General features: G+C 42.4%; 1 protein-coding gene across 1 annotated transcript in view; it reads right to left on the bottom strand.

Moving 5' to 3' along the window:
- Nucleotides 1-1,045: 1,045 nt before the first annotated feature.
- The window catches only part of usp22 (ubiquitin specific peptidase 22), a 24,054-nt gene continuing 2,697 nt past the window's right edge, over nucleotides 1,046-22,402 (bottom strand). The window contains exons 2-13 of the mRNA XM_053511331.1: nucleotides 16,231-16,363; nucleotides 11,875-11,988; nucleotides 11,618-11,719; nucleotides 9,984-10,150; nucleotides 9,396-9,543; nucleotides 8,952-9,057; nucleotides 6,748-6,906; nucleotides 6,210-6,336; nucleotides 6,031-6,122; nucleotides 1,941-2,003; nucleotides 1,679-1,828; nucleotides 1,046-1,566 (exon numbers count right to left, since the gene is read on the bottom strand). Coding sequence (XP_053367306.1) covers nucleotides 1,524-1,566; nucleotides 1,679-1,828; nucleotides 1,941-2,003; nucleotides 6,031-6,122; nucleotides 6,210-6,336; nucleotides 6,748-6,906; nucleotides 8,952-9,057; nucleotides 9,396-9,543; nucleotides 9,984-10,150; nucleotides 11,618-11,719; nucleotides 11,875-11,988; nucleotides 16,231-16,363 — 1,404 coding nt within the window. The 3' untranslated portion in view covers nucleotides 1,046-1,523. The remainder of the gene's footprint in view (nucleotides 1,567-1,678; nucleotides 1,829-1,940; nucleotides 2,004-6,030; nucleotides 6,123-6,209; nucleotides 6,337-6,747; nucleotides 6,907-8,951; nucleotides 9,058-9,395; nucleotides 9,544-9,983; nucleotides 10,151-11,617; nucleotides 11,720-11,874; nucleotides 11,989-16,230; nucleotides 16,364-22,402) is intronic.

Here is a 22,402-nt window from a genome sequence, read left to right as displayed (position 1 = left end):
ATATGATACATACGTACATACTATACATACATACATGATTAACATTTATAAAAATCCACTCCTCTCCCAAAGTCTTTTACAATCCAGTTTAGACAGCATGCCGAGTTTAAGTACTGATTCAGTACGTGCACACGCAAACATACACACACACACACACACTTACAATGACACAAGCACACGCACACTGCATAGACGCATCACACATACACACGCACGCACAAAATCCGAGCAACACGTGGCAGGGCTAACACTGCTGAATCAAGCCATGTCAGGACGCACCATACAAGAACAATGTCCATAATGCATCGCCCAACCCCTTGACGACAAGCCTTCGCCATCCAAATTTTATAACATTTCACAAACAACTAAACTAAAAATTTCAGTAAAAAAAAAAAAAAAAAAAAAAGAGCTGCATTTACTTAAAAAACAAAACAGCAGAAATATGAGAAATAGAAGGATGTAGGTGGGGAGAGCATCTCAAACAAGAGTTCAATGTCTTATAAAAATAGATGTACGTATATTATATATACACACACAAGCACAAACATTATATTTCCCTGCCCTTAATCAAAAAAGAAAAAAAAAAAAAAGATGCAGTGTGAGAGAAAGAATCTGAATCTAACGTGTACGATGTGCCGACCTTGTTCACGCTCCACCTCACTTCACCCATCCAAATGGGAAAAACAAACGTGTGCAGGACTTACAGGTATACAGTATTTTGTAACTGAATTCACAGAGCATTAAAACTATCAATAATCTCCACAAAAAACCTTTAGTACCATACAGATATCTGTCATTGGCATTTAGGCTAATAATGCATAAAAAGAAACACACAACAGAAACTTATTCCTCCTCAGCTTTGTTTTGTGTGTGTATGTGTGTGTGTATGTGTGTGTGTGTGTGTGTGTGTGTGTGTATGTGTGTGTGTATGTATGTGTGTGTGTGTGTGTGTGTATGTGTGTGTGTATGTGTGTGTGTATGTGTGTGTGTGTGTGTGTGTGTGTGTGTGTGTGTGTGTGTGTGTGCGCGTATGTGTGTGTGTGTGTGTGTGTGTGTGTGTGCGCGCGTGTGTGTGTGTGTGTATGTGTGTGTGTGTGTGAGAAATGCTTGGTCATTCTGAGGTCGTAAGGATCATGGACTAAAGATGAATGAGATGTGTGGTGAAGGCAGAAAACTGAGGCTGAGCTTGATCGCCCTTTTCTTCCGCTCGAGCTCCATCTTTTATCACGTTTCACTCACTTTGAACTTTTTTTTTTTTTTTTTCTTCAAGTAGCTCAGTGTGGACTGACTCAGGTAGTTAGCTATGCATTTGGTTTTTCGGTTCTTATTTGATTGATTTTAAGCTAGGAATAATCAGGGTGTAATAGTTATGCGTGTTCTTGGTGTTTGTGCCACTCCCAGCTGTACGCGCTCAAACGACACTGAAACGCCTTGTATTTGCTTTTATGGTTTTCTTCCTCCATCTCATTCAGTTCTATGGTCCTTTTCTGTACATATCCATCTTCATTATCTGCTATCAGAGGTTACTCATACTCAAGGAACTGTTTATGATAAAACAGCAGATACCTGCAGGAACAACAGAAATAACTTGGGGTAAGTGCATAAAAATACAAGCTCATCAGCATTACACATTTCAGGCGCACAATGTGTTAATTCTGAGGCAGTAGGCGAGACTGACCCTTCGCTGTCCAGCACGTCCTTAATGCTGGCTTTAGTGATGATGGCGTCGTCACATTTAAACCATTGGTCCTTATGCTGGCGGATGAAGGTGGTGTAATGACCGCTCTCCAGTGTGCCTTGATGATTCACCACAGCAAAGAGAGAATACCTGCGGCAAGAGTACAGAGGAGACAACATGCAGTTACAGCTTACAGTAAGATACGAAACCAGCTGGGAAGCCCTGAAATGCAGAGTAAGTGATGTGGAGGTAAAGCACTTACTTGTTATCATTGTTTAATGAGTCTACTGGCTGCTGGTACTGTCCATTCATCCGGCTCTCTTTACTGCAAACACAAACATTCACAGCACATGATTTCAACATCATTACATCAGCTTAACGTGATAAAGGTTCAGACGTTTCCCGGATTATTCTGAGGACCTGTGTGTGCGAGAGAGAAACTTCTTAGACCATCTGCATTTTGCTAATTGAGTTTGTCTCTGCAAATGACTGACAGTCGACATGTTGTGGACAGTGCACAGACACACACACACACACACACACACTAGAATCAGTGACAGCTGAGGAACAAAACAACAGGCTTACAGACTCCAGAAGAGGTATCTGACCTCACTGCGGTGTATATTCGCAAAAGTTTTAGGCAGATGTGGAATAATGCTGTAAACTAGAAATGCTTTCAAAAACATAAGTGTTAGTTTATTTAAAAAAATTAACTAAATGGTAATGGGAAGTACAGTGGAACCTCGGATTACGAGCTTAATTCGTTCCGGAAGTGGGCTCGTATTCCAAAACACTCTTAAACCAAATTTAATTTTCCCATAGGAAATAATGGACACTTAAATTATTCGTTCTACAGCCCAAAAAAATAAATACATAAATATAATTAATACAAAATATAAAGTAAAAATAAAACAAATTTACCTGTACTTTACCTTAAAAAAATGTAAAATTAAACCCCGACAGATAAGGGTTTTCGTTTGTGCATGCAGAGTGTATGTGTGTAAAATATGCGCGCACACACACACACACACATTAACGGATGGACCGTTTTTAAAACCATTTAAAAATTAGCAAGGAACATTCCTAGTCACACTCACGTGAGCGCATACTAACAGGATCACTGCTGTAAGTAAAACAACAACAACAAAAAACAAATTAAACAGCTCCTCACCTTTGAAAACAATCGCGACAGAGAGGAGTTTGTGTGTTTATTTGGCAACCTGAGAGGAGGGGGGATGAAGGGGGGCTCGCTCGCGTTTACAGCCCCCTTCTCTCAGGTTGCCAAACAAACACACAAACTCCCTGCCTTACACAGACACAAACACGCAAAAACACTGCAGGCACTAAGACCCAGCAGGGGAGACGATAGGTCTCGGCTTTACAGCTCCCCTTCTCTCAGGTTGCCAAAGAAACACACAAATTCTTCTCTGTCGCGACTGTTTTCAAAGGTGAGGAGCTGTTTAATTTTTGTTGTTGTTGTTGTTGTTGTTGTTTTACTTTACAGTAGTAATCCCGTTAGTATGCACTCACGCGAGTGTGACTAGCGATTTTCCTTGCTAATTTTTAAACGGTTTTAAAAACGGTCTCTCCGTTAATGTGTGTGCGCGCGCGCACACACGCACATCTCACACACACACACACAGCGCGTGTGTGTATTCACCCAGCAGGAGAGACGATTACCTACAATTCTGCTGCAAGAGAGAGAAAAACCGTTGGCTCACTTGTGATGACGTAACGCTCGTTGTTAAAACAAGAAGCGCATGCGTGAAACATGATACTCGGTGCTCGTTAACTAAGACAATGCTCGTTTTTCAAGTTAAAAATTATTAAAAATTGTTGCTCGTCTTGCGAAACACTCGTAAACCACGTTACTCCTAATCCGAGGTTCCACTGTAAATGGACAGAAGAGAAATCCAAATCAAATCAGAATTTTGGTGCGACCCTTCACCTTTAAAATAGCATCAAGTCCTCTAGGTACACAGTTTTTAAAGGAACTTACGTATCAACGCTGCGTACGCACATAAACTTTGCTTACGCCAGTTTTCACGCTCACGGTCGGATTTACTAACAGTGAAAATACCGCGAGAATGTGCGTTCTTCCACGCCAACTTCATGTCTGGCGTACGTGTATTTCGTGTGCGCGTTTGTTTACTTTCCGCTGGCGACTCCTAAATGGCTCACTACAAAGTATCGCACCAACACATATGAAAAACACTGCTATTAATTTATAATTGATAAAATGGGTTAATTGACAATATTTTTCTACCAATTATGTGATTTAGAACATATAAAAGCACTTCCAAATGTATACAACCCTTAGTCTATGGCAATGGCAGTGTCGGCCTTTGGACATTGTCAGTGGCCGAATCTGAAGGGACGCGTTTTTAGGGATCACAGTGATTTTCTGGCCCACGATGATGACTGGCTTATTAGCCGTTTCAGATTTCCAAGAGCTATCCTCTTGAAACTCTGTGCTGAGTTGGGTCCAAATTTGGAAAGAGAGACAGCGAGGAGCCACGCATTACCCGTTCCCTTACAGGTGCTGACAACGTTTGGTTTCCTGTCAACTGGTTCTTTCCAAAGGGAACTGGCAGACCGCTCGGGGTTAAGCCAGTCGTCTTTAAGCTGTGCAATGCCAGCTGTATGGGCAGGATCATCCGCATGTCTAGCAGGTAGCCTATATAAGGTTTCCATACCATGCAGTGGACCAGCCAAACATTGAAGCGCAATTTGCAGCGATCGCCTGTTTTCCTAATGTAATCGGAGCGAACGCCTGCACGCACACTGCTATAAAGGCGCCATCTAAAGACGAATATGCATACGTGAATCAGAAACATTTCCAATTAATAAATGTGCAAATAATATGTGATGCTTAAATGCACCTAACAAATATTGTGGCAAGGTGGCCTGGGTCAACCCATGATTCATTTATCCTCACAAACAGCATGGTTGGGATGAGGCTCCAGGGTGGCAGGGTGCGCGATGGGTGGCTTCTTGGTGAGTGATGTATTTAAAGATATTATTCCAGCTAAGTTTTTTTTTTTTTTGTTATTAATTCCGGAGAACAAACTTGCAAAGAACACAGTTTTTCTCCGGTCTACCTCCGATAGGAGCACCTCCAATTCACATTCTGTAAAGTTTCTCTTCTTCCTTGCTTTTGCTATTGCTTTTTCGTTTGGTTTTGTGGAGCCATTACCACATTTTTATCACAAATTACATTACCATATTCATACGGAGGAGGAGACAGGGAGGGGTTTTGCGCTCGTGCATGTGCGCTCAATTTCACGTTAATTCGGATGTACAAAGAGAATATGCGTGGGATTCCGCATACGCAGTGTTACATACATCAGATTTTTTTTACTGCGTACGCACATTTACAGCTTTGTCCGTACACAATGTTTTAGTATGAATTCAACGCAAGTCTTTGTACATGAGGCCACAGGTGCTCCAAACACCTCATCTCAAATCCTTCTGTATCTTCATAAGAGTAACACCAGACAGACTCGATGATGTTGGGATCAGGGCTCGTGGGGGCCAAACCAGGTCTCCTTCTTCTTCTCTACACTGAAGATAGTTCTTAATGGCATTGTCCTGCTGCAGAATAAATTTATGGCCAATCAGACGCCTCTCTGATGGTACTGCATGATGGATAACTATCTGCCTGTACGTCTAACCATTGAGGACACCATTAATCCTGACCAAATCTATATCTCCATTAGCAGAAATGCAGCCCTAAACTTGCAAGGAACCTCCACCATGCTTCACTGTTACCTGCAGACACTCATTACTGCAGACAGACATCGTCTGCACCCAGTTCCAGTGTTTAGTGGGGTTTCTCAGCCTTATTTCCACCTTGTATCTTGTTGATGTGCTCAGTCCTGCCGTGGTGTATGACCTGTGACATGAAACGGTCTTTCACAACCTCACTGTTTACTGTGCTACTGAGTTTGGCTTTTCCCCACCCAGTTTTAAGACTCCTGCAGAATTCTTTATGTTTTAGTTACTGACCGTAAGTATGAAATGGTTACTCTGTAGCACCTGCTTGGTATAACTACTTAATCATACACCTGACTATGTGCAAGTGTAAGAACTGATGCTGGTTTAAATCCAAAAGCGTAAAAATCTCACCAAATATTGATGTTATTTAGATTTCACTTGTTTGCTCACTTTGCATTTTGTAATTAATAAACTACTGAAATAAATAAAGTTAGGATGCTTTTTTTGGAAGCATCCTAATTTTACAGCATTTCGACACCCTTTAAGACTGTGGTGAGCAGAAAAGCATGTCCTGAGGTTTGGAAACAGGAATCTGAAGCCACCCGGGGCACAGACTCACTCAAAACTGTACTTACCTGGAGGCCATGAAGGGAGTCATGTCAAGCTCTAAAGGAAATGAGACGTATGTGGTGATTTTCCTACGGAGCTTTGCTGAATGCTCAAACCGCTGGAGCGAGAGAAATAGTAAAAATCAGTAAAATTATAACATTTTATAACAATCAGGAAAAACATGCACAGAAAGCCAAAAACATACCTTGAGGTGAAAACAGGCCACAATGGGCAGCCTCTTCATTGTCAGCTGCTTGGTGGACTCCTGGTAACTATGGCAACCGCTGCATTTGATTTTGGCACTGCTCCCCAAGTGTTCGGGTCGTGTGAATCTGTGGCACAGGTACACGTTTAGCTGGTGTGGAGCTCAGAGAACAGAACAAACTGTACGAGGTCTGTAGAGGGGTGATGGTCATGTAAATGGGCTGCAGTGTGATTACGGCTGTAAATGTGATGAAGTACTAAGTAATGTTGCGGTGAATATATGGTTAAAGTGAGATTACAGCTGTAGCCGTGCAATAAATGAATGAATGAATAGCTGTAGAGGTGTCGTAGCAGGATTACAGGTGTAGACATGCTGCAGTGAAGTTAGATTATCAATGTAGAGTTGGCAAAACAATGTAAGGAGAGGTGACAGTTACAGAATTAACAGCTGAGATGACGAATGTAGCCCTGTGGTGAGCTTATGGCTAAATACACTTTGCAGACGGATGTGACGCAGGTGAGAATGTACAGGGGTGTACCTGCGTAAGCAATCTGTCAGGGTGGTAGCTCCACTGGGATGGCTCTCCCCATTCACTACGCTCCCATCAGAACCAGGACTGAGCGGCCAGAACGGGGTAGACGAACCCGGAAGGTCTAAACTGATGTCCCAGAATGGATCTATAGTGGTGGATACACCACTGCAAGAATGGCATCCCAGTATAAATACACAATTGTACAACTCTGCTGCAGTGTAAACTTCAGTTTGGGTGAGAGAGAATCATTAAAGTTGTGTTAAGCAAGTAATCATAGTGAAGTAACATTAAAAACACGGTAATGTTATGTATATGTTTATTCCAAATGTTACAAAGATGATATTGACTTCTGCTGTGAAAAACTATTTGCCCCCTTCCTGATTTCTTATTCTTTTGCATGTTTGTCACACAAAATGTTTCTGATCATCAAACACATTTAACTATTAGTCAAAGATAACACAAGTAAACACAAAATGCAGTTTATAATGATGGTTTTTATTATTTAGGGAGAAAAAAAAATCCAAACCTACATGGCCCTGTGTGAAAAAGTAATTGCCCCATGAACCTAATAACTGGTTGGGCCACATTTAGCAGCAATAACTGCAATCAAGCGTTTTCGATAACTTGCAACGAGTCTTTTACAGCGCTCTGGAGGAATTTTGGCCCACTCATCTTTGCAGAATTGTTGTAATTCAGCTTTATTTGAGGGTTTTCTAGCATGAACCGCCTTTTTAAGGTCATGCCACAACATCTCAATAGGATTCAGGTCAGGACTTTGACTAGGCCACTCCAAAGTCTTCATTCAGCCATTTAGAGGTGGATTTGCTGGTGTGTTTTGGGTCATTGTCCTGCTGCAGCACCCAAGATCGCTTCAGCTTGAGTTGACGAACAGATGGCCAGGCATTCTCCTTCAGGATTTTTGGTAGACAGTAGAATTCATGGTTCCATCTATCACAGCAAGCCTTTCAGGTCCTGAAGCAGCAAAACAACCCCAGACCATCACACTACCACCACCATGTTTTACTTTTGGTATGATGTTCTTTTTCTGAAATGCTGTGTTACTTTTACGCCAGATGTAACGGGACACGCACCTTCCAAAAAGTTCAACTTTTGTCTCGTCGGTCCACAAGGTATTTTCCCAAAAGTCTTGGCAATCATTGAGATAATTTTGCTAAAAAACGAGACGAGCCCTAATGTTCTTTTTGCTTAAAAGTGGTTTGCGCCTTGGAAATCTGCCATGCAGGCCGTTTTTGCCCAGTCTCTTTCTTATGGTGGAGTCGTGAACACTGACCTTAATTGAGGAAAGTGAGGCCTGCAGTTCTTTAGATGTTGTCCTGGGGTCTTTTGTGGCCTCTCGGATGAGTTTTCTCTGCGCTCTTGGGGTAATTTTGGTCGGCCGGCCACTCCTGGGAAGGTTCACCACTGTTCCGTGTTTTTGCCATTTGTGGATAATGGCTCTCACTGTGGTTCGCTGGAGTCCCAAAGCTTTAGAAATGGCTTTATAACCTTTACCAGACTGATAGATCTCAATTACTTTTGTTCTCATTGGTTCCTGAATTTCTTTGGATCTTGGCATGATGTCTAGCTTTTGAGGTGCTTTTGGTCTACTTCTCTGTGTCAGGTAGCTTCTATTTAGGTGATTTCTTGATTGAAACAGGTGTGGCAGTAATCAGGCCTGGGGGTGACTACAGAAATTGAACTCAGGTGTGATAAACCACAGTTAAGTTATTTTTTAACAAGGGGGGCAATCACTTTTTTACACAGGGCCATGTAGATTTGGTTTTTTTTTCCCCTAATAACGTAAACCTTCATTTAAAAACTGCATTTTGTGTTCAATTATGTTATCTTTTACTAATAGTTAACGGGTTTTGATGAGCAGAAACAAGTGTGACAAATATGCAAAAGAATAAGAAATCAGGAAGGGGGCAAATAGTTTTTCACACCACTGTACAAAACAGAGCTGCTGAGTGTCCACCCTGATTGGTCACAAAGTATGATGCATCTATAACAGCAGCTCTGACAGAAAAACAGGATTTAAATCCCAGGTGAATATTAATACGCTTCTAACATGCCATCTTTATATTAGGTATTTATAAGAGCTCATTAAGAGGGGTTGGACACACACACCAAGCCAACATGCACACACTGACAGATAGAAACCCTGACAACTAGACACAGACACACAGACACAAACAGACACACAGCCTTACTGGCAGACTTGACATGTGACGTCTGACTGCAGGCCTCCTGTAAAGATTTGGTCGATGATGCAGTTGCAGTGATTGGGGTTGTTGGCCTTCTTCCCGTTGTCGTCCCCTTGGTGGACGATCAGTGCAGCACATGAAGGAAAGCGGACAGAGAGTGGTTAGAAAACAAGCACTGCAGGAAAGCTCACCCCTTCTGATTCACGGCACTGGAGATGGATGAGGAAGCATTTCATTCCTTTTAACTGCTGTTCTGTCTGGCTCTTCATCCTTCATCACCTTCTATAAAAAGTACATCACTTTTTATAGAAGGTTGATTGTACTCTGTCCTTTCTCTTTGTTCTATATTAAACTGCCTGTTCTCCCTCATATCAAATTAACCTCAGATTAACTGTGTGTTATATACTAAATTATTTTATTTAAAACGCATGCAGGAGTAGCTTGGACTACCTTTGCAGTGACGATGTAGAACGTCGAGCGCTGCAATAAGGAACTCGTGCGCATCCTGTTGCTCATAGCCAGCCAGGTGACGTGCGTGTGTCCACACCAGGTGCAGCAGCCGAAAGGGAATGTGGGGGGACCGATGGCCCGAGTAGAACTGAGAGAACAGGATGACAGTTCTTAAAGTGTTTAAATACATAGCTGGAGTGACTGATAGAAATGTTAGAAGAAGAAGAATCAAATCTTTAAAGTCCACTTTCAACTGATTTTGCAACATGCCCCCCAATGTGATCTCATAAGAAAAGCTCCTCCCCCTGCCCCACTGTTCTCTGGAGGGGGTGTGACTCATTTACATCAACATTAAAACGGCATTTTTAGGAAAGGAGTTAAACAGAGTGAGGGCGATTTATTTTTTTGAGGATTATTTTAGTTAGAGCAGTAACAGACATTTCACAAATGAGATTTACTTAAAATAAGACCATGATATAGCAGATTTAAACTAACAATAACAGACCATGTACAACAGTAGATACACAGCAGATGTGTAAGTGAAACCTCTGGGTGTGTTGTGAGTCAGTGGGAACTCATGGATCTCACCTCCTGAAAAAGCTGGGACATCTCACACACCAGGCAAGAGTTGGCCTGCATCTCACACTTATGTCTGTCAGACAAGAAGAAGTCCCTCAGCAGTGGGGTGTGTGTCAGAGCCTGGACAATGCAGTTCATAAAGCATGTGTTGCCCAGATTTATCAACCCCCTCAGACCTGAGAGAGAGAGAGAGAGAGAGAGAGAGAGAGATGATGCTCACACATGCTCCCTCAGAGAACTTGGACTGCATCATTTCTGCATCTGAGACACAAGGCCAGACTCTTGCTGAGAGCATAAACGAGGCCCTGGTGCAAATCTACACGCATCAGACACCTGTGCGCTCACATGCTTCTAGTCCAGTTAAAGGAGAGAGACAGAAGGACAAAAACAAGGCTGTCATACTGTGTCCATCTGTGTTTGGACACCGAAAAGGGAGGAAAAAGAGAAACCAACAAAAATAATCTAAGTTCAAATTTGTGAAACTGATTTGTAGTTTATGGGTAACAACTTTATTTTCTGGGAAAGAAAAATGGTTTGCAACAGTGTGCATTTAATCAGTTACCCAATTAAACTTATTTCCTCTTGGTCAAAGCGATGGGCCCTTAAAAAAAAAAGAAGAAAAAAAAAAGAATTCAAAACAGATATAAAATGTAAAAATTATTTAGGTAACGTTACAATGTTGTTCTTTATTTTTTGAATGTGTGGTAGGTGCTGCCACCTACTGAACTGGAGTACAAAGCAGAAGATGGGCAGGGAATGAACGAGAGCATTGTATCTTTGTATGAGCAACAATGTAAATTATAGTCTAATAAAATATTTCCTAAATCCTGTTTTATCTTAACCCTTTAAAACTTCAGTTCAGAACTGCTTTACACACTGCAGTGGTACTGAATCAAACTGAGCTAAAAATCGCAACAGACTGTATAATTCACAGCTCTATATGCATATGCAGCTCGCTCTCTCCCTGTGCGCGCGCGTGTGTGTGTATATAAACTTTATTTCTTGTTAAAATGTCAAAGATTTTGAAGAATAAAATATCATCTAGTTAAAGAAATGGATCTTAAATCAAGCAAGAAAGAGTAGAAATGTAGTAGAAACCTACATTTCATATTGCTTTGAGAAAAATTATAACAAGGCCTTGTTATTTAAACATCACTGAACATTTAACTAAGCTGGCTTTCATTTCTATAACGTTAAAATGTTATCTTATTTAGAATGTCTATAATATCTAGTCGCATTTTATACATCACCTAGACACAACCTGGACATCCATCATTACACATAAAATCCAGCCTGCTGGCCTTTTGTACTACATTATTCTATGAGAGATAGAGAGACAGAGATGTATCCATTTTATTTCTCTTACACACACACACACACACACACACACACACACACACACACACACACACACAAGCTTTGATGTCCAGTAAAGGAGGAGATCTGAGCCTTCGCTGCGTTCTGCAATCTCCTCACATACAACCTAAGCAAAGACTAATTTGTAGAGATTAAACCGCACTGAAGTGTGCAGCTCACTGAGGCTCAGTCTGCCAGAGCACTGCGGAGAGCGAGAGAAGGGAGAGGCACGGCCCCCAACAGCGAGCCAATCACATGCAGAGGTCTACGAGAAATAGAGAGCGAACCTATGGTGCAGTTTGCGGTTATCTTCCGTCGTTTGGGGTTGTGTCGAAGCAGCTCCAGTTCTCGCTTTGTAGGTTCCCACGTAGAATACTTCTCTCCAATGCCTACAATTCAGTACAGCACTGGAGGTTAGTCAGACAGCCACACACCCCCCCCCTCCCACACACCCCCCCCCTCCCACACACCAGCAATTTCTTCCCTGAGCTACATTGCATTATGCGAGCCAAAGGCCCAGCCTGAGGGATTTAAAAGCCATTACCTTGCAATTTCCACGCTTTCCTTTGTTCTTCTTTGGCGATCTGCTCCATGTCTTTATCATAGATGTAGTCTTGGCACACAAAACAGTATATTCCTCCATACAAAAGGTCTATAGCTGAGTGACAGAGTAGGGAGGGGAAGCATTAGTAAGTAAGCATTAAGATAAGTGGAGAGAAACACAGGAATACACCTCGGGTGTGTGTGTATGTGTGTGTGTGAGAGAGAGAGAGAGCTTTAGAAAAAGCATTCACACGTTTACGAAAACTAGTATCGTCCTCATTCATTTATTCACTCGTTGCTGGGACGTTTGTGTAATGTAAAGCACGGCTTGTGCAATCAGGTACTTCTCCACATTCGCAATCATCATACATGTGCTTTTGTTCCCATGGCAACCTTCTGAAGGTCTCTCTCTCTCTCTCACGCACACTAAAGCTTTCCAGGTAAGCACTGGTGATGTACATGACATCATGCTAACATGGGCAGAGCACTAAACACTAGCACTGACAGAATCATGGTTTTATTAAATTTTATTTGTATAGCACATTAAACAGCGGTCATTGTCACAGAGCAGACGTGTGTACGAATCAAAATGATCAGATTGTTCCTGATGAGCGAGCCGAGGGCGACCGTGCTGAGGAAAAACCTTCCGAGATGGCAGCGCCTCAGAACATGTGTTTTATCTCACAGTAGTGCTTGTTATTAGCACCATGGTTTCGAAACATACAAAACCAGAATAATCATATATTGATCTGTCCATTCATCTTTGAAGGTTCAATTTTCATGGTGTATATTAAATACACATGGTGTATAGGTTTATAGGTTTATGGACCGTACTAAAGCACTGCGCTTCTCTCTGCACGAGCCGGAATACGACTGTAAATGCAAAGTGACTCAGTATTTTAGGACAGTACGGCTTACCGGGGTGTTCCCCATCTCACCTCACGTGTGTGTGTGTGTGCGTGAGAGAGAGAGCGCACATGTGCTTGAGTGAGGGTGTGAGCAAGCATGTGTGTGTATGCACGTGTACGTGAGTGAATGTGTGCACCAGCACGTGTGTGTGACTGCGGGCTCTCGTGTGTAACAATGTTTATGAGCAAGCAAGTGTGAGTGTGCGTGCATGTGCGAGCAAGCGAACTTTATGTGTGTGTGTGTGTGTGTGTGTGTGTGTGTGTGTGCACGCTTGCACACATGCACACATGCATGTGTGGGGGCCTCCAAGCGGCGAAGTGGAAGTTCTCGCCCCATCATCCGGAGATTGCGAGTTCGATGCTGTAACCTCTCGCAGTCGGAGGTCTAGAGAGAGCTGATTGGCCGAGCTCTCTCAGAGGGGAGGGATAAGAGGTACTTAGTGCTCCCACATTAATCACGGCTCAATCAAGGGCACCTGTAAGCTCACACAGGCAGAAGGAGCAGTTAGCACTGTCCTCCAAGTGTGCATGGTTTTTACGGTGCGTGAGAAAGCAGTTCTAAAAGATGCGGTCAGTGGCGTCACGTGGTTCAGAGGAAACATGTTATAGTCTTCGGCCCTCCTGACCGAGTGGTGGTAGTAGCCTTAAGCCCAATCCCAATTCTACCCCTTCCCCCTACCCCTCCGTTTGGCGCGTTCACGTGAAGGGGTAGGGGTGTCTTATTTCTCTTTTGGTTGGAGGGGTAGGGGTAAGGGGAAGGGCCAGATAGCCCTCCAAACAAAGATTTTTCGGGACCTCACTTTAAACGAAGGGCTAAGCTAAGGGGAAGGGGTAGAAAATAGAATTGGGATTGGGCTTTAATGTGGGAGCTCACACTATTAATATTTAAATTAAGCTGACATGAATTGTGAGTATGTGAGCCTGTGTGCTCTCACACACACACTCACCTTCTTGCTTACACACACGCGCGTGCGTGCGTTTGTGTGTGTGAATTGATTTTTTTTTTTCTTTACATATCTAACACATGCAATCGGATACGTGTGAGCATGTGCGAGTGAATGTGTGTAAGAGAACGCATGTTTTACACATACATGCTCATGCACACTCGCACACATGTTTACGCTCACACTGAACCGATCACTTGCACAGAACCTGTGTATTGCAATTGGAAGGTGAAATGCGCGAATGTACGACTTCAGGGTATAAAGTGTGCATTTTTTATATTTAAGTCAAACAGCAGCATCTTCAGCTGATCTCTGACTCTCAGACCCGTGTGATGTGCAGGGGGAGCAACACACACACACACACACCTTGCAGTAGGAGTGCCATTCACAGCATTTTGGCCAGATGGGTGCGAGGTGTAGGGAAATCTCATCTGCCCCCCCCATTACACACACACACACACGTTAAGCTTCATGGCTTCTCTGCTGCTGTACATAACCGTACACCGCAGCACGACCTGAGAGGATCTGCGTAGAGGTAACGCACAGCTCTTACTGAACATACTGAAGATGAGAGAATAGTGAGAGAGTTTTCTGTGTGTGTGTGTGTGTGTGTGTGTGTGTGTGTGTGTGTGTGTGTGTGTGTGTGTGAGTGAGAGAGAGAAGGTGAGGATTTCTCACCCCACACACAAACGACCAGAATAAACCAACATCATAGCAGGCCTTGAGGTAACCATGGAAACCTAAGCAGGAGCGGGCGCTAAAGCACGCTGAGATCAGAAATAAAGTCAACTACAGACTTTACAGCGAGAGAAAGAAAAAATAAGGAACATTACAGAAGAGAAAAAAACAAATATGAAAGACACAAGAGTATCAAATATTTTTTGTGGGTTTTTTGTAGGTTGGGATGTCAATGTACAGTCATCACTAAACGAGTAGTTTTTTTATTTCCTTGTAAAGTCAAGAAACCCCGCCTTCTGTGTTCGGATTGATTACAAGAACTCTGTGTCGTGTATGATTGGTTGGAGATGTAGATCACACAACGGCAGGACCTTTGCGTTTTATTTAGTCCAGTTTGGCACGGCATTTACTAATTATTCAATCTCAGTGTCAGTTTTAGCAACACTTATGTATACATTAAGTCCAATTCCTGTCCAATTCCTCCCCGTCACTAGGGGGCTCCCACATTAAGGCTTCTACCACTACTCAGCCAGGAGGGCCAAAGACCATCACTTGTTTCCTCCGAACCGCGTGACGCCACTGACCGCATCTTTGCGAACTGCACTATCACGCACTGTTGGGGCGGAGTAACACACTCGCGGGACAGCGCTATCCGCTCCCGCTTGAGTGAGCTCACAGACTCCCCTGATTGGCTGAAGAGTCGTGATTAATGTGGGAGCACCAAGTACCTCTCATCCCTCCCCTCTGAGAGAGCTCGGCCAATCAGCTCTCTCTAGACCTCCGGCTGCGAAAAGTTACAGCATCACCCGGGAATCGAACCAGCGATCTCCGGATGATAGGGCGAACACTCCACCCCTCGCCATTCGGAGGCCCAACACTTATGTTTAATTAAGTGATTTAAGGATAATAACTGTTACTGAAAAATTACAAAAATTATGATCACAAAACTGTTAACTGTGTGAGGTTTAGAAATCATGCTTTTATTAGTTATTATAAACGTTATTACTGAATGGAGTCTTGTCTATTATTGGTTAAAGTGTGTGTGTGTGTGTGTCACTCAGGATTCTGCAAGATCTCTCACTAAAATGGACCATTTCGCTCCTCTACATTTTTAAGAAAAAAATGTTAATTTGTAGCAGTTTGATTAAGATGAATTAATCACTGCTCCATCTAATCCCTGCTCTCCTTTTCCTCCTGAGCCGAGTGCACATCCCTCGCTCACAGTAACCTAATTACATCGTCAGCGCTAAAACTCCAGAGAGCAGATGCAGAGGGAGGGCTGGTGGAGCGGAGCTACGATTATTACCGCTAGTAAAAGTCTAACGTATCAGCAACAACCTTCCAGCCCTCAGACCTTAGCGTCCGTCATCAGTCAGGACCGAAAGTGCCGCTCGTCCCTCCTATAGCAGTTAGTTTAGTCATGTAGTAGAACAGCAGGTGATTGGGTCCATCTCTATACTCAAACAACTTACATAAAAATGCCTCACACACACACACACACACACACACACACACACTCCCTAGCACTATATAATTACCCTCTTATCAGTTTGTTTGTGTGTTTGTTTCTTGTAGGAGAAGTCCGTCCCACCTCATTAAAGAAGAGGAGATAATTACAGCCTCAGAGCTGCTGGAGACTCGAGAGCCAAATGAGAAGCGTAGCTTCAAAAGAGGGAAAAAAAAAACAAAAAAAAACAGGTCTGGGGCAGAGAGTAGGTTTATGGCCTGATCTGAGAAAAGTGCTTTATGTGAAACGTGTGTGAGTGTGTGTTTGGGGGGGTCTGATCTGTATGTACAGTGTGTGTTAAAGTTCCCATGCTTTCTTACCTAGATTGTGTCTCTTGGATTTGGCGTGCTCGTGGATGTGTTTCTTTGTGAAACAGCCGAAGAAGACGCAGTGGAGACACGAGTGCAGCCGGTTCAGGTGAGCGCCACACATGTGACACACACATGACTTCGCCTGGGAGACACAGAGCAGATAAAAACAAAGCGCTGATCAGGTACATAACACTTATGACAGGACAAACTCATCAGGAGTCACAGCCGTCAGATCAGCAGCTCACACCCCAGTGTGTGTGGAGAGAGAGACAGAGGGACAGACAGAGAGCGACATTGAAAGACAGAAAGCAAGACCGAGAAACAGACAGATTAATAAAAAAACTAACAAAAAAAAAACAGATGAAGGCAGAAACAGGAAAATAAAGAGTCAGACAAGAAGACAGAAAGAGACAGAAACAAAGAAAAACAGAATGAGAGTCAGAGAGAAAGTCAGGTGGACGGAGGGAGAACGGAGACAAGAACGTCAAGTGGTGGAACAGAGCAAGAGAGAGACAGAAACAAATAGAGACATTCCATTTTCTTGTGTGTGAGTAATTTGATACGAGTCACTGAAAGGCCTGAAGTAACGTGAGCTCAGTAAACACGGTAAAACACACACACACCCTCGCAGTGTCATTATGTGGTCATGGCTGTGTACAGAGCCAGCCAGCCACACACAGACACACACACACTTCCAAACTGCCCACTGACCATCCAGTTTCCCTTCCTTGTTTCTGTTCCCCATAACTATTCTTTATCTCATCGCGTTACACTTACAGACTGTGTAAACATACTCAGACAAGCGTTCTCTGGCGCCACCTGTAGGTTTTCTGTAGCTGAGGGAGCTCTGGTCGTCGCCATCTTGCCAGAAGCTGACTCCGCCTGAATCCCAATAAGGCTGTAAATGGACAACTGTATGGGACGAACGGAGCCTGGCTCTTTGTTGGAAACAGAGAGGTTCCAACCACACACCTGCTTACCTCAGTTAGCACAAGCTAGCTAGCTTAACTTAAATGCTATGGTGGCGAATGCTAATTTATATGCTTAAAAAAGTTTTTGCTTCCTCATCTGCTTCAATGCACGTCGACACATCATTAGGTCTACACACAGCACACACACCGAGTTTTTTAAGTTTATCAATTCCAGTTAACCCGTTAGCTAAAGTGAGGCGTGGACAGCAATGCAGCTGTTCCTAATTGACTATTCATTATTCGGGCGTGGCTGTCAAATCAGCCACGCCCCAATTATAAATAGTCTTGTGGTTTATCATCATTTTAATAAAGAGTTAAATAAAAATCCACCCCTGCACAGACATCATGAGTGAGAGACCTGAGTATTGAGTGTTTTTTTGTATGTCTTAACCTGGGGGTGACCGGGGACGGAGGAAGAGGGGGTGTCTATGGGGATTACCTCACTTTTAGTGTCATTCATGGAACTGCATGTGTTGGGACTTTCGAGCTGGACTAATTTTTTACATTTACATAAATGGCCCCCTTGGCTAAAACAAGCATGACAGAATTCACTTTAATCAAACACTGAAAAATAACACAGCAAATAATGTACTATAGTGTGTTTTCAAATCAGCATGATAACTTTCCTTATATGAAGCCGCTTAAAGAAACAGTAGCATCACCTCGGTCAAAGCAGAAAGACGATCAGAGCTTGGTCTGCTCTCAGAAACGATACCAACATTATTTAATGAGGCCTTTAGGGAACCATTGTGGCACTACAGCAGAACCAAAACTGACAGAACTGGTACACCCATGTAAAAATTGATCTAGTTGTGCTAATTCAGGCTAAGATCAGATGATTTAATCAGATAAAAAAAAAAAGAGCCCCACATCATGTTTTCTTGCATCACTGCTCTGTCTGTTACTGCAGTCGGCTTATAAACATCAAAAAGAATGATTTCATGCTTTACTTTAAAGGGGATCTATTTTCCTAAATTCACTTCATAGTCATTTATAGCCATTCAGATACATCTTCTGTGTGTGTGTGTGTATATAAACATAAAATGTGGAACAGAAGGCGAAAGCAATATTTGCTTTATGCTCCATTTTATTGGCCATAGCTTAACAAGCCAATTAGATATTTACCCTAATGTGACCTCATATAAGAAGAGCCCTTTCCTCCCAGCTTGTTGCTAAACACACATTATCGCAGAACCAGAAACACACATTTAAAAATGCTTCACTATGTTTCCATTTTACTAGTTTGCATTAATTAGCAACACGACTGTATTCTCTGTAATGATGGAAGTAGGGCTGCAACAACGAATTGATAAAATCGATAAAAATCGATTACTAAAAGCGTTAGCAGTAAATTTCATAATCGATTCGCTGTGTCGCACGAATTGATTATGAAATTATCGGTTTCATCAAGGGTAGTGGCTTCAGTTGAGCGCGGAGCAAAGTGAACACACTCGGTCTCGCGCACTGATGCTAGCAGAGTTTGGCGCCTCAGACAGGGCGGAACAAAAAAAAAAAAAAGAAAGCGGAGGTAGAGAAAAGATACATGGTGGAGGCAGAGAAATCCGTAATCGGGTAAATGTCTGCCCTGCTGGGTCTTAGTGCTTACTGGTATAAAGCAACATCCGTGCACGCGTGTACTGTTTACTATAACACTGACCACGTGTGTGCATGTAAAACATCTGTCGCAGATGTCTGTATGCGTGTGTGTACAGCACGCATGTAAAGCAAGGCAAGTCTCATTAGAGAGGTTAAAGATCCATTTTCTTTTTCTGCATCAGCCTGCTCTATGTCATTGGACACTATGCCACCCCCAACACACACACACCCCTACTACTTTCACCTTCACAGACACACACTGACACACTTTTTCTCTCTGCTCTATACAGAAACACTGCTTTGTCGCGATTCTAAGTGCAGGTTAGTTAACAGTGTTTTCATTGTGTGTGATAAAAGAGTGGTTGAAGGGTAACTCTGTAAAATAAGAAGTGAAAGCTTACTTTAGATTCTCTCTCACACACAGCGCCTGCGGCAATACCCATCTGTCGGAATTTATTTTTATTAATTTTTTTAAGGTAAAGTGCAGGTTAATTTTTTAATTTCTACTTAATATTTTGTGTTAATTATTTTTATGTATTTATTTTTCCTGGGCTGTGGAACAAATAACTTAAGTTTCCATTATTTCTAATAGGAAAATTTAATTTGGTTTACGAATTACGGTGTTTTTGAATACGAGCCTGCTTCCGGAACAAATTATGCTCGTAATCCAAGGTTCCACTGTACACTGACAAACAATCTCATCCTCGTCCTCTACAGGAAATCTTTACTTTCTGAATAGCATGCTTTATAACAACATATTTATTAGAGTCTTAATAAAAACTATCACTCAGTCAGTTAATAAACGCTAAATGAAAGTGGTGTTGTTTCTTTCCTTATCGGATTCCTGCTCTGAGTTTCTGCAGCAACTGAACAGCCAATCGGGGAGAAGATGCTGCATTCTACATCACAGGCAAAGTAGGAGGCGTGTGGGTGATAAACGAAGTCATGGGAAGAGGCATGAGGGAACAAAGGACGAGAAGAGGGAGGAGAGAGAGAGAGAGATAAGATAATAGTCCAAACAAATAGAGATGAGGTAAGAAGCAAGAGAGAGAATGTGTGTGTGTGTGTGAGAGAGAGACCGCGAGGGGGAAATGGAGAAGTTGGACACGAGACGAGAAAAGAGTGAACTGCAAAGCAACACTGCAGCGCAATGAGGAAAGAAAGGGCATCGATTAGCCTCAAACCCGAGTCTCCTGCATAAATACAGACAGAGGGATTAGAGTTTGTGTTTTCTTTTTGTGTGCATGTGTTTGTGGAAATGCGTCTGGTGTGTGAACTGAAATACACACACACACAGCTAGACCACACTAGGTTTTTGTTGTAGCTTTAGGAGGTGATTAAACTACAGAGATTAGCGAGCTATCCAAGCCAAAGGTATGTCACTCTGACACAGTCAAGTTGTTATACGTTTTTATTGTTTCTGTTATGGATAACTCGATCTTCTTACTGTCTCTCTGACCCACATCTGGACCACCTCCCGTTTCCCAGGTGACAAGTCCTGATGTGCTATTTATGTTCTGCCCAATATGGGTTTATCCTTCATTGTTCACATTATCGGCATTTCTCCTAAAGGTCCGATATTTCACGTTTGGATGGCACGATAGGAGAAACGTAAAAAAAAAAAAAAAAAAAAAAAAAGCAGGCAATGCTTTTTGTTTTTTTTTCTCCCTTATTTGTACACACTCTCTGTAAATGTGTAAAACTGACTAAAAATGACTTTAGCGTAACAGTTCCCTTTTTAATAATTTAAATCTCTGCTACACCTCTGTAGAGGCTTCTCGCAAGCCTCTGGCCTCTTCACCGTCTCTCTCTCTCCATAAATACATCAGGAAGCTGAAGCTGGAGTCTTGCTGTACGACTGGTCCTGGCCTATATATTCTGATCTCATGAGAAATAGCAAGCAGCTGTAAGAGGGATGAATTATTAATAACAGGCAGATTGATCGCTGAACGCCACAGACGCAGGATAAAAAGTGATTAAGGGGTAATAGTGGAGCCATTAATAAAGAGACGAGGCGTGATGTGGAGGGGTGTGTGAATCACCAGCGCTGTGGAAGAGCTTACCTATCACACCCTGAAGTCTTGAAGGAAATCATGATCTTGATTGGTGAGTTTACAGTCACCAATCAAAAGGTGTATATTTGGAAGTTGGGTGAAAACGAAAGAGCTCATTTTTACCCAACTTTATTTTAACATAATAAACATAATAAACACCGCATGCAGATGAGAGCTCAGGAAGGGTGAAGCTCAGGCTTCAATGGATCTACCCATTAGTCTGTAACTCGTAAATTATTAATAATATTGTTTTTTTTTTCAATGTAAAATAAATTAAAGGACAGTTAAAGAGACTTTTTATCAGCAGTGGCTCAGCCTAGGTCATGCTAATGTACACAGAGTTTACCAGCCTTCTGCTTATTAGAGCTACGTTCACTTTCTCTCCTGCCATGTCCATGTTCCCCCTCGATTTCACTTATTCAATTTGCTGTAAAGTCGGTAACTACGGCAACAACGCGTCGCACCAGCAGGCCCTTAAAAAACCCTGGCGACACATTTAAACACAGGTGAAAAGGTAACTAGACTAACTAGTAAATATCTTAAAAGAGTAGACTACTGTCCAGCAGTAATGTAATGGTTTACTTAAAAAGGTGAAACGTTTCTAAAATACTGTAAGCATGAAAATTCCGATTACACCGCCTGGACAAAACAAAAGGTGTCATATCATCAAGCAAAGAAACAACGAAGATAATTTTAAATAGCTGTCATTGAGTCAGGAGTTGTACAACACATTATTAAAACCTGGAAGGCTAGTGCTGATCTGTTCATAAATAAAGATCACTTAAAAAAAGAGACAGAAATCAGACCCATGTTTAATAGTGAACGAAAGAGCAAGAGGATTGGGACTAAATAGCAAGTGAGTGAGACATCAGAAAAAATGATTCAGTTCTCTAGGCAGCAAAGATTAGACTATGGAGCGATGGTAAAAGGTCATGTGACCTGATGAGTCCAGATTGAGCCTATTCCAGAGTAATGGGCGTGTCAGGGTAAGAAGGAAAGCCATGAAGTGATGCACTTACCATGCATAGTGTCCATTGTACAAGCGTTATGATCTGGGGTTGCTTCAGTTGCTCAGGTCTATTCTCAGCATCTCATAATTTGTGCTAAACTAGTTAGCTGGTTACCTGTTCAACCAGCTAACCACCCACAGTGGTTTACAATGATGGTCACCGTGTCGACATGGTTACGAAAAAGATCATAACAGGAGATCAAACACGTTTCAGTTTTTCAAGGCAAACGGTGGAACAGCCCTGTGTTTTTAAGGCACAGCTGAAGGCACCAGCGCACACGATAAGCATTAATGTTGTTGTATTCACACTTATTGGCAGGCGAGTTTTATAGACCTAATGGCGTCTCGTCTCATTCCCTCACTGCCTCACTCCACACTACTGACCTAGCATCTGACCCATTAGCATCTGAGCTTTGCTTCTTCTTCACTATTTTAGTTTATTTTGACAACACGAGTATAGAAGCCGCTCTCTCACACGGCACGGGGTCGCTAATGTGCAGTCAATTAAAATGCCCAATACATACACCATCATCATCACTGCAATCATTTCC

Source organism: Clarias gariepinus, chromosome 14 (assembly GCF_024256425.1).
Source record: "Clarias gariepinus isolate MV-2021 ecotype Netherlands chromosome 14, CGAR_prim_01v2, whole genome shotgun sequence".
NCBI classification, from domain to species: domain Eukaryota; kingdom Metazoa; phylum Chordata; class Actinopteri; order Siluriformes; family Clariidae; genus Clarias; species Clarias gariepinus.
This window is presented reverse-complemented; position numbering and strand designations above follow the sequence as displayed.